This window comes from Arctopsyche grandis, chromosome 5, assembly GCF_051622035.1.
Source record: "Arctopsyche grandis isolate Sample6627 chromosome 5, ASM5162203v2, whole genome shotgun sequence".
NCBI lineage: Eukaryota > Metazoa > Arthropoda > Insecta > Trichoptera > Hydropsychidae > Arctopsyche > Arctopsyche grandis.
In genome coordinates, this window is record NC_135359.1 from 22,631,866 (window position 1) to 22,645,803 (window position 13,938).

Below are 13,938 nucleotides of genomic sequence, written 5' to 3' on the forward strand. Positions count from 1 at the left end.
AAAGATACCTAGTCGCACCGTCTAGCATCTGCCAATTTCACCTACAATTTTTTTGCTGCGATACGATTAGTATCTATCAAAAGTGATTTATTATGATTCAAGGCTTACTCATTTCGTATGATAAGATCGATATTAATCTAATTACGCAGTGTTTACTTATTCTATTTAATTTTTTTTCGGCCTCAGCTTAAAGTTTATATTGTACATATATAATGGATGATTATTTTGTGTTTTTTCTACATCGATGATTGAAAATCACTATCTGCTGTCACTGATTGAGTACCATTTCCTAAATGGCGTGATTGGTATGTATTTTCCCTCGACTTTTCAGAAATACTTCCTATACTATTATGCGAATATATTATACATACATAAATATATTGTACGATTTTGATATACCTTTCCATAGTTTGATATTTCTTTGCAGTATTAAAGGGAAGAATCGACAACCCTTCGATTTTTTTTGAATTTAAATTTTCGGCGCCTGAATGCGGTAGAGCTTTCTATTACTATTCCTATTCCTACGAAAACGTCTGCTTTCAATACTTCGTCTCTTGTAAAGGCTATCCGGTTCCTTAATGTGATTGATGGGCATTTGGACCTGTTCAATTGTCATGTTAATGAGCTGGTTAGTTTCTTGAGACTCAAGACGAGACTATTTGAATGAGATGAATGATTGAAATTTTTATTGTTTTTATTTTGTTATTTTCTTTCTTTTGTTTTGTAAAACTGGTGTGACGCTTTGGGGCAACCTGTCAGGTCACACTGTCCATTGTCCGGAAAACCTTTAACAATGCATTTACAACCTTTGAACAATACACGGCCCCCTCAGGCTCCGGTGACTACTGATCATTTTATTGTTATTATTATTATTATAAATAATAAATTAAATTCAATAAATATAATGGAATAAATTTAAATAGATCACTTTAATTTATTTTTTATATACATATAGTATAGCAAATTGTAAATGCAACTTCACTTTATTATTAGTCATATTGAAAATTTAGAATTTCAATAGCATTCCGGAGAGTATTTTAGCATTTCAAGTTTCAAGAGTTTAATATCTTTATTGTTTTATGATTGTCAACAACACAGATGTCAATTTTACACACAGTTATAAATCTTCGCTATCAAAGTTGTTCCAAATTCGTTTATAAATATGACTAAGAATTAAATTACTTTAAAAGATACACTTAAAATACAATATAGATATTGACCGTAAACATTGTAAATAAATTATTCAATTCGATGACGTACAATAAAGAACTATGTACGTATCATTGTTATGAGCGATTGTGATTGTCGAAATTGGTTTATCTTTGATATTATCACGGCTTTGAATTCTTTAATAATTCATTCTGTTAAAAGACGAATAAAGAAATTTACGTATTCTGTTATATGGTCAGTTATTTTGAACAATAGGCAAATTTCAAGATACACTATCGTTTGTGCGCTTTATTGAATGTTTTAGATACATATGTATGTACATATATGGTGTTGTTTTTATTAAATAAATTAATAATAATATTACGGCTGACACTTATCAAAAATTAAATTTTTGATAATGTGTATATAATTTTTTTGCTAATACAATTGGTTATACGGGTACATCTGAGCATCGAGTATACACTCTTGTACTGACACATACAAATACACAACAGTTACACGAATGGACTCTAGGTGTCACAAATGGTTTTAGTAAAGTGACAGTTCGCAAGTGATTGACGTTACATCGAACAATATTGATATAAATGGAAAACGCATTTCCCAAATACTTTTATTTGTATTTGTAAGTGTGTATATTCGATGCTCGTATGCGCCCGTATAACCAATAAGTACCCAATTCTGACATAGGCAGATCCAAGGGGGCTGCCATGTATACTATAATAATAACTTTTTTACTCCAGACGATTGGGAGAATTGTGCAGTCCCCATCGTCCATATAAATAATTTATAGTTCATAAATATAATAGTATTGAATAATAATAAAAAATAAAGTAAAACATAAATAAATATATAAATAATAATAATAAAAGATAATAATAATAACTAAGAATAATAAATAATAATAATAATAAAAATAAGAATAATTAATTAATTAATGCCCCCCCCTTGGACGACCTTAATTTTATATATATTATATATACATACATACATAAACTTTGATTTTTTACATTTAAATACATTATTCACAACAGTTTTTGATTTGTATAAATATATTTTAGTATTTTTCTATTTTAATTTTACTTGATTGCACGATTTTTTTTATTACGACCCTTCCAGGTAAATGGACTAAGCTAAATGCAAGATGAAAGTGACTGTTCGCGCTATTATCTATGCAAAAAATAAAACTGCAGACTGCAGAAACAGAGTGGTACGCGGTACATATTTTTTTAAAGATAACTTTGCACATGTAAAAAAACGCTAGCATGCCTAGTCTATACTGTCGTGATTCAGGGCTAAAATCACCCCCTGGAGGGTTTTCGCTGATATTTTATCCTTGTATTGACATAGGTTTGACAGTGATTCCCATATTTGAAAGAAATGTAGGGGAAACTTCTTATGAAGATACGCCCATCACAGCTGGAAACCACGAGCATGACTCATGCCGTACGTTTCAGTGTGTCCTTGCAAATTATGACCAATTCAATTCAATTCAATTTAAATGTCCCCCCCCCTTGACCATTTTTTACATCCATTGGTGAATTCTGGTATATCACATTTTTCGTTTAAATTCATTTAAAAACATACATGCTAAGCATAAACAAGCTACAAAATTAATTTTGGTCAAAAATCAAGCACGAGTAAATTCTAAATTTTGTACTGAAAATGATTGAACAGAAACATGAAACTGATGATTATTATTACTATAAATGTTATGAAATAGGCAAAAATGCTTGGTTCGTGAAAATTATTGCAATGATACTGATATGCATTCGCGAAATACTATAATAGTATTAGATATTTTTACGGATTCACTCAAAAACTTGCTCTTTGTTAGTCACCGTAATTATTCGTCGATTTATCACATATGTGTATATCACATAGTACAATAGTGTTTAATTACGATAATTAATCGAATATTTTATTGTAATGTGACACATCCGCTGATATATTTTATCAGAAAACAATGCTACTGACCGATTGTATCAATTTAAGATGAGCTGAAAAGATTTGGATGCAAATTAAAAATTTTACTAACCCCTTCCTGCATTTCAAGCCGATCCGGAGCTATGGAGGCCATCATCTTAGCCAATTTTTCTTCAAAAATTTAATTCAGAACCGGCGTCGATCTCTTCAATTACATCACACGTGCGAATAGCACAAAACATCAGTTGTGTTTGCGTGCAACTTCACAGTATTCGTCTTTGAAGCATGTGGAAACGGAAGATGGCATCCTTGATACTATTTTTCAATGATGAGTATGTACTTTAGTGTTAAAACACGACCGATTTCGACCGACTCGCGTTGGCGTGTATACTGGGGTGAAATAATCAATAGCCTTCCGGTACTTTGTGGGTTCGTGGTACCGCATTTCGATTTCAGGTGTATTCAAACACTGATGGTTAGATGATTTTTTAATATTACAATATAAATCTATGAGAGATACATATTTTGAATGTTGGTAGATTTAAAAGTACCGGTACATACATATGTTAGATGAATTGGGATGGATGAGTATTAGAAATAGTTTAAATCTTAGTACATTGTCTTTTGTTTATAAGTTAGGTCAAATTAATCAAACCAAAACAGATGCCATATTCTTTAGTGTAAGAAATCATAAGCCAAGTTCAGATCTGAAAATCCCCTCTGGAGAAAGTCTGAAATGGCAGTCAGTAATAAAATATTTAGGAATAACGTTCTATAAAAGAATGAGATGGGCACCTCACGTTGAGGGAGCGAAATGCAAGGCGATGCGGGGTATATCCTCAATATATCCAATATTTAATCGCCATAGTTCTTTATCAACTCAAAATAAAATAAAATTATATCGCGCGCTCATATTAACATTATTAACCTATGCTTCACCTGTATGGAATAACGCCTCGAATACTAACCTTTCCAAGCTCCAAGTAATACAAAATAAATCCCTAAAAATTATTTATAATACACCCATATATACTAACTTGAAAAAACTGCATGCCATATATAATATTCCGTTTGTTACAGGTATTACTAACAAACTAACCAGTAGATTCTATGACAGAATCACTAATAACCATACTAACACACTTGTGATGAGTCTCGGTGATTACAACAAAATGTCTATACCCTTCAGGTATAACACACAGATTACCTAAACACAATCTGCTTTCGGTCATCGACTTTAGAGAGTATTTAATTAATATTATGTATTAGATGTATTATGAGCATTTATAAGAATTGTAAATAGGTTTTTGAGCTCTTTTTCCTATTATGCTGTACATTAACATTAGGATAATATAATACTATGATTACTAACCAAATTAAATTAAATGTAAAATAGAAAATGATCAGTAGATCAATAGCTATTAAAATATATATAAGATGTATTGTGAACATAATTTCGTAATAATAAAAAGCATTTAAAAATCAAAATCATAAGTTAGGTCATAAATTATTGCCTAAGTATTTTAAGGATTATATAATTCGAAATAGTGATATTCATAGTTATTATACTAGAAATAAGAACAATTTAGTTGTAGGTAGAGTAAGGGAAAAGAAGACAGCTGGTGGTGTCTTTCACAGGGGTGTGCTCATCTACAATTTCCTCCTAGAGTGTGTAAGGTTTTCCAAGACCGTGGAATGTGGATGCATTCTTGCGAGGTGCAAGGAGACACCCCTGTGAAAGACAGTGCATATAAGTTTAGTATATGTGTATATATTAATATAATTTTAGGGTTAAGTAATTAAGTATATATTTGATTAAAAATAAAAGTTATATTAAATTAGCTAGCAAGCTAAAACTATATAAATAAATAACCAGTCAATTGTAATACAAGATATTAACGTAATAATATTAAGTAATAATATGTGGTGGGTTTATCTCGAGTGCTTGTAAGCGTGCGATTGCATGAAGTACTAGTAGTTATAATACCATATTACCTACTACCGTTGAACAATCTTTATATGCCAATTAATTAGTCATAGTCATAATTCATATAAGTATGTACATATGTAGGTATATTTTATGATCGTTAAAAGTTACCTGAATTTTCATAAAAAAAATATAATTCGCGGAATTGAAAGTGTGAGTATTTGAACGATCGATCGCTATTTACGTATTTTCAATAATGCATACTTATTCGACTTTAATGGATGGTTCGATAGGTATAGATATTTTTAAATATTGCTGACGTACAAAGAAGTCGTGAGAACATTTTTATATAACGTATAGTATAGGTCATGTCAAAACTATGTACCTATAAATCTCTCTGTATTTATCGCACAGCCTTATTTAGGCGTGTGCGAGCGGGATACAAGGGGACTAGGTGACGTCATACCGAGTCCCCTTGTATCCTGCAAATGTAAGTAAGGTTGTGCTATAAAAAACCTTGTAAAAACAGATATTTCTACGGCACGCCACTGCTACATACATATGTAGTGTAGTGTATGTGTAGGTAGTAGGTAATCGCATCGTTTAAAAAAAACGACAGGGAGAATTTTGCATGAGTTGCATGTGCACTATCCGCAATCAATTAGAACAAGTCCATAATAGAACATCATATTGGATTTGGAAAATTATTATTAGTAAGTTTTGAAATTATAAAAAAACTTATTTTAAGGGAAATTTTCCATATCTTTTATGAAGTGACCAAATTTTTTTCCTATTATCAATGTAGAAAATGTATTAAATTGTTTTTTAATTTAATTATTATAAGGTTTGAAATTTATATTTAAGATAAAGTAAACGATACTATAATAAACTTATTTGAAAAAAAAAAAGTTTCAAAGAATGGTTATTTATTTATTTATTTATTTAATAGTTTTGGACCATTGTGGCATTACAGGAAGAACCTAATGCGCCACAATGGCCTACATTTGAAAAATATATAAAAACATGATATAAAAACAAGTAAACTGTAAATAAAGGAAAAAAGCAAAAGCAGAAAACATGGTAAAATAAAATTACAAAAAAAGTAACAAAAGGAAAATAATACATCATTCAGAGAGAAAAAAAAAATAACAAAAGTGTAAAAATTAAAAATAAAATCCATAAATCCCATTCTTTGTTTACACTGATCAAAATTAAAATAGTATATAAAAATGTACAAAAGAGAAAGAAAAAATAAAATAAAATAAAACAAAATATGAATAAAAAATAAAATCACAGCGAGGCCCAAATGGAAGAGAGTAGATTAAGATTCCACTCATTCATCACATTCAAATTAAGAAAGTAATGATGAGCGCAGGTTACCAGATAAATATGTTAAGATAATATCCGACAATCTACGCTCCCCAAGGTGGAAAATATCACATTCAGGGACAGCAGCAATGATTTCATTGAGAAGTCGAATAGCTCTTGGAATAGGAGCCATTCGAAAAAGAACTGTGCGAGCAGCAGGTACAACCATTAAATGATGATGTCTACCACGCACATAATTATTAGGGACATAAAGTCCCAACTGTTCCAGCAACAACGGGCATGACGTATTACCACGCAATAGCTGGAGAACGAAACGAATTAACGAGAAGTTTCTCCGAAGTTCAAGGGAATTATACCCAAGCATGCCCAAAAGGAAAGGAGTAGGATAGAGATATGGGTAGTACCCATACTCTTTCTTATAAAGAAAACGAAGAAATGCTTTTTGCACTTTTTCTATAATAAGAGAGTAGTTTGCTTCGTGCGGATTCCACACAATTGCATTATACTCTAGCTTACTTCTAACAAGCGAGTTGAAAAGCAAGCGAGAAGACAAGGGGTTGGAGAATAATCTAGCATATCTCAAGACAAATCCAAGTCGACGAAAGGAAACGTCAGCGATTGTCTTGATGTGGTTGTGAAAGGTGAATTGAGGATCAAAAGTGATACCCAAGTCGACCATTGATTCCACGCGCTTCAACAATACGGATCCAATGGAATATCCGTGACAATAGAGCGAATTCGCACGTCCATAACTCATAATAGCACATTTACTATATTTACATTTTATGATTTGACGACCTTAAACTTTTCGTAGCCTTGCTATTGTTTCCCACTCTCTTTTACTAGTTTCGTTTCTTTTTGATTATTCCTTATTTCTGCAAGTTTTATCATACATACATATGTACATAGATACCGAAGTATAAATTAACATATTTAAATCATTTTTAACTATGTATAATCTCAAGACTACTACCATTTAAAAAAGCATATATTTAGATATATAGTATGGCATTTTTAATGGCATTTAACATAAATTTCCACTGCATTAAAATTGTTTAATAAGGTTCCCGGAAAAATGCACACAATGGTTCCGCAGTCTCAAGAAATCCATATTTTAAAAGACTTCCACCTAAGTGTCAGCAACCTCTGATAACATACAAATACCCCTTTGATTATTTTTTGTGGAATTCTTCTTTCGCGCTTTTGGAAGTTTTAATTTATCGAGTGTGCTGCACTATTGTGTGCATTCTCCGATCACCGTTTAACAATATTATATAGCCATCTGTAGATATTTTTAAAAAATAATAAAAATAATTTTGTTTAATATTCACATTGTTGTAGGTTATTTAATACAATATGTAAAACACAATTTATATATTTAAAAATACATAAAAAAATTACAAGCATTTATATAAGTTTAGTACATTCGTTTAAATTATCTTCTTAGCCCGTTTGCAAACCATAGTTTTTTTCTAATTCATCAATAGATGTCACTGCTAAAAGTGTGAATTTTGCCATGGCGCTCAACAGGTGACAGGAACGTCAGTTCTCTATCGACCGGCATTGGTGGCCGCGCTCTAATTCGCTGTCACGTCAATAATTCGACCACAGCGAAAGTTAACTGCCAAGGCCCGACATTCGCGGTCCTTCTGAGTCAGACCAGTTCATTCCTTCGTCTCGTCACCATGTCTGTGAGTCGCGTTCTCATTTACGGTGGCAGGGGAGCTCTTGGGGAAGCTTGTGTCTCTCACTTCAAAGCCAACAACTGGTGGGTGGCCAGCGTAGATCTCCATCCCAACGAAGCTGCCGACACCAGCATCACCGTCAACTCTGAAGCTTCTTGGGTGGATCAAGAGAAGAATGTCCTGGAAGCAATCGCCACTGCTTTGGCCGGAGAGAAGCTGAACGCCGTGGTTTGTGTAGCTGGAGGATGGGCTGGTGGAAATGCAGCCAAGGAATTGAGCAAAGCTGCCGATCTCATGTGGAGGCAGTCTGTCTGGAGCTCTACCATCTCGGCTTCCGTTGCAGCTAACCACCTGGCTCCAGGAGGTTTCTTGGCCCTCACTGGTGCTAAAGCAGCTCTCGAAGGTACCCCCTCGATGATTGGGTATGGCATGGCCAAAGCTGCCGTTCACCAGTTGACCAAATCTCTGGGCTCTGAATTTTCTGGCTTACCCGAGAACTCTATGGCTGTCGCTATCATGCCTATAACTCTCGATACTCCTATGAACAGGAAGTGGATGGCCAACGCAGACTTTACCACCTGGACTCCTCTCTCGTTCGTCGCTGAAATGTTCCTCAAATGGGGCAAAGGCCAAGACAGACCCAAGAGTGGCAGTATTTTGACCCTCATCACTAAAAACAGCGAAACTCAGCTCACAGTCGAATAAATTCAACGCATCACATGGACCAGGAAATCGATTGAAATTCTGAACTAGGCCTAGTTTGTTCCTTGCATCTTATAATATGATATAATAATAGCTTGGGATAGAAATATAATGCTCTCTCAATACAACTACTATTCCAAACCAGCATTGATACTGTGCTCTTAAAATATGCAATTTGTTGTATTACCTCTATTGTCATGAGTTATTCATTTTTACTAAATTGATATGTATTGTAATATTAAATGGGTCCATATCATTTTTGTCTGTACGACAAGTAGTTTGTAAAATATTCAATGGATATTTTTGCTTCTATCGTATTTTTTTTTAGCTAAAACGAATACAAGGTCATTTTTTTAGACAATATTGTTGTTATAATTAAAATAATCGATGTTGTAATTTTTGGTCGCTAGTCAAGAGTTGATCCGAAAATGGTTTATTAAAAATATTAATCCCGTACGTGTTATATTAATGTGCTATTTAAATGAATCCTGTAGATTTAGATGTGATCGTTGTTCAAATTATATTTTCCTGGTCTTCATAATTGAATCGAATTGAAGTGGTCGTCCGGTACGACATTTATACAAACATGAATCGTTTTCTTATGAGAATCTCATCCGAATCTTTGTATGTCTTGCCACATGTTTTATTTTTTGATAAAAATATATGTTACGTATTACTTACTGTACTGTTGGTGTTTTATTTTTCCTTATCAGAGTTTTTTCCTTATGGTCGAAGATAGTTTCATGATAATGTTGACCCGAAATTAATCATAACCACAATTACATATATACTGCATGACTATGCACATATGTATAAATAATATATGGCGGAAAATCATTGCAGAAATCATTTACAAATTTCATATTCGTAATTTTTTTTTTTAATATTTAAGTCGAGGTTATGAAAAAATTGAGTAAAGATTTGGTTCGGATCTTGGATGATGCGAATATTTTTTTGTTGGATTCAAATTTGATTTAATATCTTATTTATGATAATATGTATCGACAGAAATACACGTACTTTGATTTCCAAAAATCAATTTTAAAATGAAAACAATATTTTTATTTGAATTCTACATACATATGCACACTTATTTATCTACATTTTCATTTATTACATACAGTCGAAGTTTATTTTCAGTTGTAATATATTCCAACTGGCGTTTTATGTTATTCATATTCGAATACAATTTAACTAGTAAATTAAATCTTTACAAGCGCAAACACACTTTCAAGAATATGCGCCAGTTGTAATTTAACAGTTTAATTTTGAGAGCTCTTATGTTTTTACAAATGCTTTAGAATTCATTAATGCTTTAATATTTGCTAGATATTACTAATAAAGGCAATGAGAATAAAAGGTATTATGTTAACTCTAAGAATATGTTACTTTCCAAACTCAATTTACTAGTCGAGTGACGTTTTCACGAAAACCTAACTTCTCCATCTTACCTGGTACAACCTTATAGTTGAGTAGTATTTTCAGTTGTAATAAATTTTGACCAGTTGGAATGTAATTTGCCATATGAAACAATTTACGTAGGTTAAACGGAATTTATTCCAACTCGTCAAAATATATTACAACTGAAAATACACTTCAACTATAACGGTAGTTGTACTTCCACTGTAGCATATTCATTAACCCTTTGAATGCTGAAGAACGCCGATCGGCGTTTTGCTGATAAGTCCATAGGCCTGCAAAACGCCAAAATGCATTGAGCATGTACAAAGTAAAGAAGAATATTACCTGCAAAGCCTTTAAAGGTAGTATTGAAAAAAAATGCATTGAACGTGTGTCGTGTAATCCGTGTCATTTATTTGTCAACGTTTATACAGACTCGTTTACACCGGAATTCATGAATTTATAACCATAGCAGAATTACCCGATGGAAATCACTAGCTGCTGAGTATTTTAGATTGTGGCTTGGCATTTAGATTATGAGCATTACATTTTAATAACTATGAAGAAGATGGAAATTGTTTTGGAAAAATACATTCATTAATAGACTTATTTTGTTTATTTTATATTGTTGCAAGATATATTAGAGAATCTAAACACACCTTTACATAACTCGAAATCTGTAGGGTAGTGATCTAGGGTTTGTTTAGATTAACTGCAATTTTTATACCTGCTTTCTATTGGATGCTAAATAATTCTAGTTGGAAATGTTGGTGAAATTTTCAGCGTGGAGTCCTTTCAACAAAAAAAAACGTCGGCACTCAAAGGGTTAAATGAAAATTCTTATTGTTATTAAAAATTTTATTTATCACATAATTTTATTTACAAATCAATATAAAAATGTAAAACGTACAAAAAGTCTTAGCCTAAAATTTGAACTTTCATTAAATTCACAAAGAAGTGTTAAATTTTGCTGAATTTAAATCGTTCTTCCGAACTTTTCTTCGTACTTCTTCTTGTAATTACCCTGAGGATCGAATTTCTTTGATAGCCTATCCCAATCTCTGGGTCTCTTCGTTGTCAAGTGTTTGAATACTTTTTCAGTTGTGCTTCTTTGTCTTTCATTGCACTTGTTGCAACCGTTAGCTAGAGCATCCGGTAAAGTCTCTATAAACAAAAACAAACATATATCATGCAACATGTACAAACAACATTGTTATTCCGAACGTTGATGATTAACTTTCACCGATTTGACCACTCGCAAAAAATATACGAGAGTATAAGCATTCTAAAGTACGGTTACATCATTAATTTTGCACAACTAAAGTTTCACGCAATTATAATCTGACAATGATTCTGAGTACTCGATATTACGAGATGTGTATAATGTACGCATTGTGCAACGAATATTGTATAGAGTTGGAAGTGCTTAGGAACTGCTATTGCAGTTTATAAACAACTACATACATTCATATGTACTTGCAATCTGACCTAAATATTGGAAAACCTGTTGCTAGTTATGGTGTGAAGCAATCATTCCATAATGATTTTGCACGTCGAGAAAATTTCGCTATTGAGTAAAAAACTTAGGGTTTTGTGCTGTATTTTGGTTACTAGATTTGTTGGTCAATGATAAGGTCGAAACTGAGACCGTGAAAATTTACCTTGGTCAAACGAAACTTCTAGAAGACATTTTTATATACATATATATAGAATACTTAGAATGAATATAAACTTTTACCTCAATTGCGGAGAATTGAGGATAATTACAAGAATATCAAGCGACTTTTCACCGTTACTGATGTCATTGAAAACTGGTCGTGTTTATTCATTATCAAATAAATATTGATGATATTCCATAGCGACTGTCAATCGTCAAGTTCAAGGTGTGATGAGTAAGAAAGTGCAATGCTCTCGAATGTTTCTCGACATTTCTAACAATTGTCTGGTCTGCTTTGCATATCCACACACATATACATATCCAGTTTCACTTAAAAGTAATATTTTGTACTGATACTTACTTTTCAATTCCCTTCCTTCAGCTGTGCAAGGTCCTTCGTCCAACATGCATTTGATGTAATTGTTGAGGATCCTGTCGTTGGCAAGGATACGATCTACGTCTACGTTATCATACTTTGTTGTGTATTTTTCTTTAGCGGCCAACACCAATGACAATGTCATCAGCAAGAATACAAAAATACGCATCTTAATACTGCAATGACAACACAAATAAGTTCAGATGCTTTTTACTTTGAGGAGAAAAATGTGCTATAACTTCTATGTATGTAGTAAGGCAAAAATGAGCAAAAGAATATCGTTCTTTACAAAGAATGTATTTTACAAAATACGAGATAGTATGTTACATTTCGGTGCGCTCCGTCCTACCAATTTGCAATATCTCGAGACTCGTTTTCTCAACTTTTCGTCTGCTTAAACAAGAGTTCGTATATTGTACACAGAAATGTTTTTTGTATATATGTATACACACACACATATATATATATATATATATATATATATATATATATATATATATATATATATATATATATATATATATATATATATATATATATATGTAATATATTTAATATACAAAAAATATTGTGAACATTCATATAAATTTTTAAGCTATTAACACACTTTTAAAATATTTAAAAATATATATTTATATTTTTTAAATATTTAATGTTTTTTCTCATTTGTATATACAAACTCGACGACGCAATATACCGAAAAAGTTGGGAAAACGAGTCTTCAGATATTGCAAGTTGTTGGAAATTTTAACACAAATACAAATTTGTAGTCATAATTTGGCAGTACTTATTTTAAAGGAGGACTATCCCTAGGATTATGTCAGTGACTATGTTTGGGACTATTTCAATGACTATGTATAGGAATAAGACTACACGTATGTACATATATGTATATGTATATCAACGGCTGAAAAGAATGATCTAGTAGCGATGAAGAAGACTATATAATACCAATAATCAAATTAAAATTAAAAAATATATATATAAGTACAGAATTAGTATAATTACAGAGTATATTATATTTAAATTCATTACTGAATATATTGAGATAAAATTGTTGTTATATTATTCTACTTCAAATCAAGAAATGGAATATATTCCAGAAGCTTTTACATAGATACATCTAATAGTTTTTATATACATATAGATATAGATTTTGAAGTTTTTTTTTATAGACATATAGAAATAGAATAAAAGTATTTTTGGTTGGGAACTTCGTGAACAACACAAAGTCTCTATTACGATATTTTTTTCGATTCAAATAAATTTAATAAAAAATCAAATGAATATTTACTATTAGATTCGCCATGTTTACGCTGTTTATTTTACAAATACTGAGCGAAGCCGGGTAAAACAACTAATTTGAATATTAATTTTTGAGGAAAAACTTTCCTTAATGTTGTATTATAATGTAAATTTCTAAGTAATTTTCCAAATGATGAAATCTCATTAAGAATTAGTTATTTTGAATAAAATATTTTGCCAAAGTCTACATCAACGGATTTTTCTGGTTCATCTGCTCAGTTATCTATTATGAATCAATTCGGTTACCAAAACGAATATGTTCATTGAAATATGTTGAATTGTCTTATTGGAATCTTTCGTTAAAAATGAAATGCAACGAACGAGAGTAACATGAATCACCTGTAATGACTTTCGCTTTCGTTGGGCCTGAGAGCTGATGATCGACGGTGTTCGGAGCGCGGATGAAAAGTGACAGTGGACAGACTGGTCGAAAGAGAAACCAGGCTGTGGTGGACCAAACCGT

The 13,938-nt window shown here is 31.8% G+C and overlaps 2 protein-coding genes across 2 annotated transcripts; one reads left to right on the top strand and one right to left on the bottom strand.

Moving 5' to 3' along the window:
- The first annotated feature begins 7,863 nt into the window (after positions 1 to 7,863).
- Dhpr (dihydropteridine reductase) lies at positions 7,864 to 9,773 on the top strand. Its single transcript, XM_077431053.1, has one exon. It carries the CDS (start codon positions 8,035 to 8,037, stop codon positions 8,737 to 8,739), a length of 705 nt encoding a protein of 234 aa, XP_077287179.1. The 5' UTR covers positions 7,864 to 8,034; the 3' UTR covers positions 8,740 to 9,773.
- Positions 9,774 to 9,779: 6 nt separating this feature from the next.
- On the bottom strand, positions 9,780 to 13,938 carry LOC143911956 (ejaculatory bulb-specific protein 3-like). Its single transcript, XM_077431057.1, has 3 exons — positions 13,815 to 13,938; positions 12,156 to 12,346; positions 9,780 to 11,301 (listed from the first exon to the last, which is right to left on the bottom strand). Exons 2-3 carry the CDS (start codon positions 12,337 to 12,339, stop codon positions 11,114 to 11,116), a joined length of 372 nt encoding a protein of 123 aa, XP_077287183.1. The 5' UTR covers positions 12,340 to 12,346; positions 13,815 to 13,938; the 3' UTR covers positions 9,780 to 11,113.

Excerpts from the sequence above, each read along its gene's own strand:
- Dhpr (XM_077431053.1), top strand. The coding sequence starts at position 8,035 with ATGTCTGTGAGTCGCGTTCTCATTTACGGTGGCAGGGGAGCTCTTGGG.
- LOC143911956 (XM_077431057.1), bottom strand. The coding sequence starts at position 12,339 with ATGCGTATTTTTGTATTCTTGCTGATGACATTGTCATTGGTGTTGGCC. Across the intron at positions 11,302-12,155 it reads TGAAGGAAGGGAATTGAAAA|AGACTTTACCGGATGCTCTA; the intron begins GTAAGTATCAGT and ends TTTTGTTTATAG.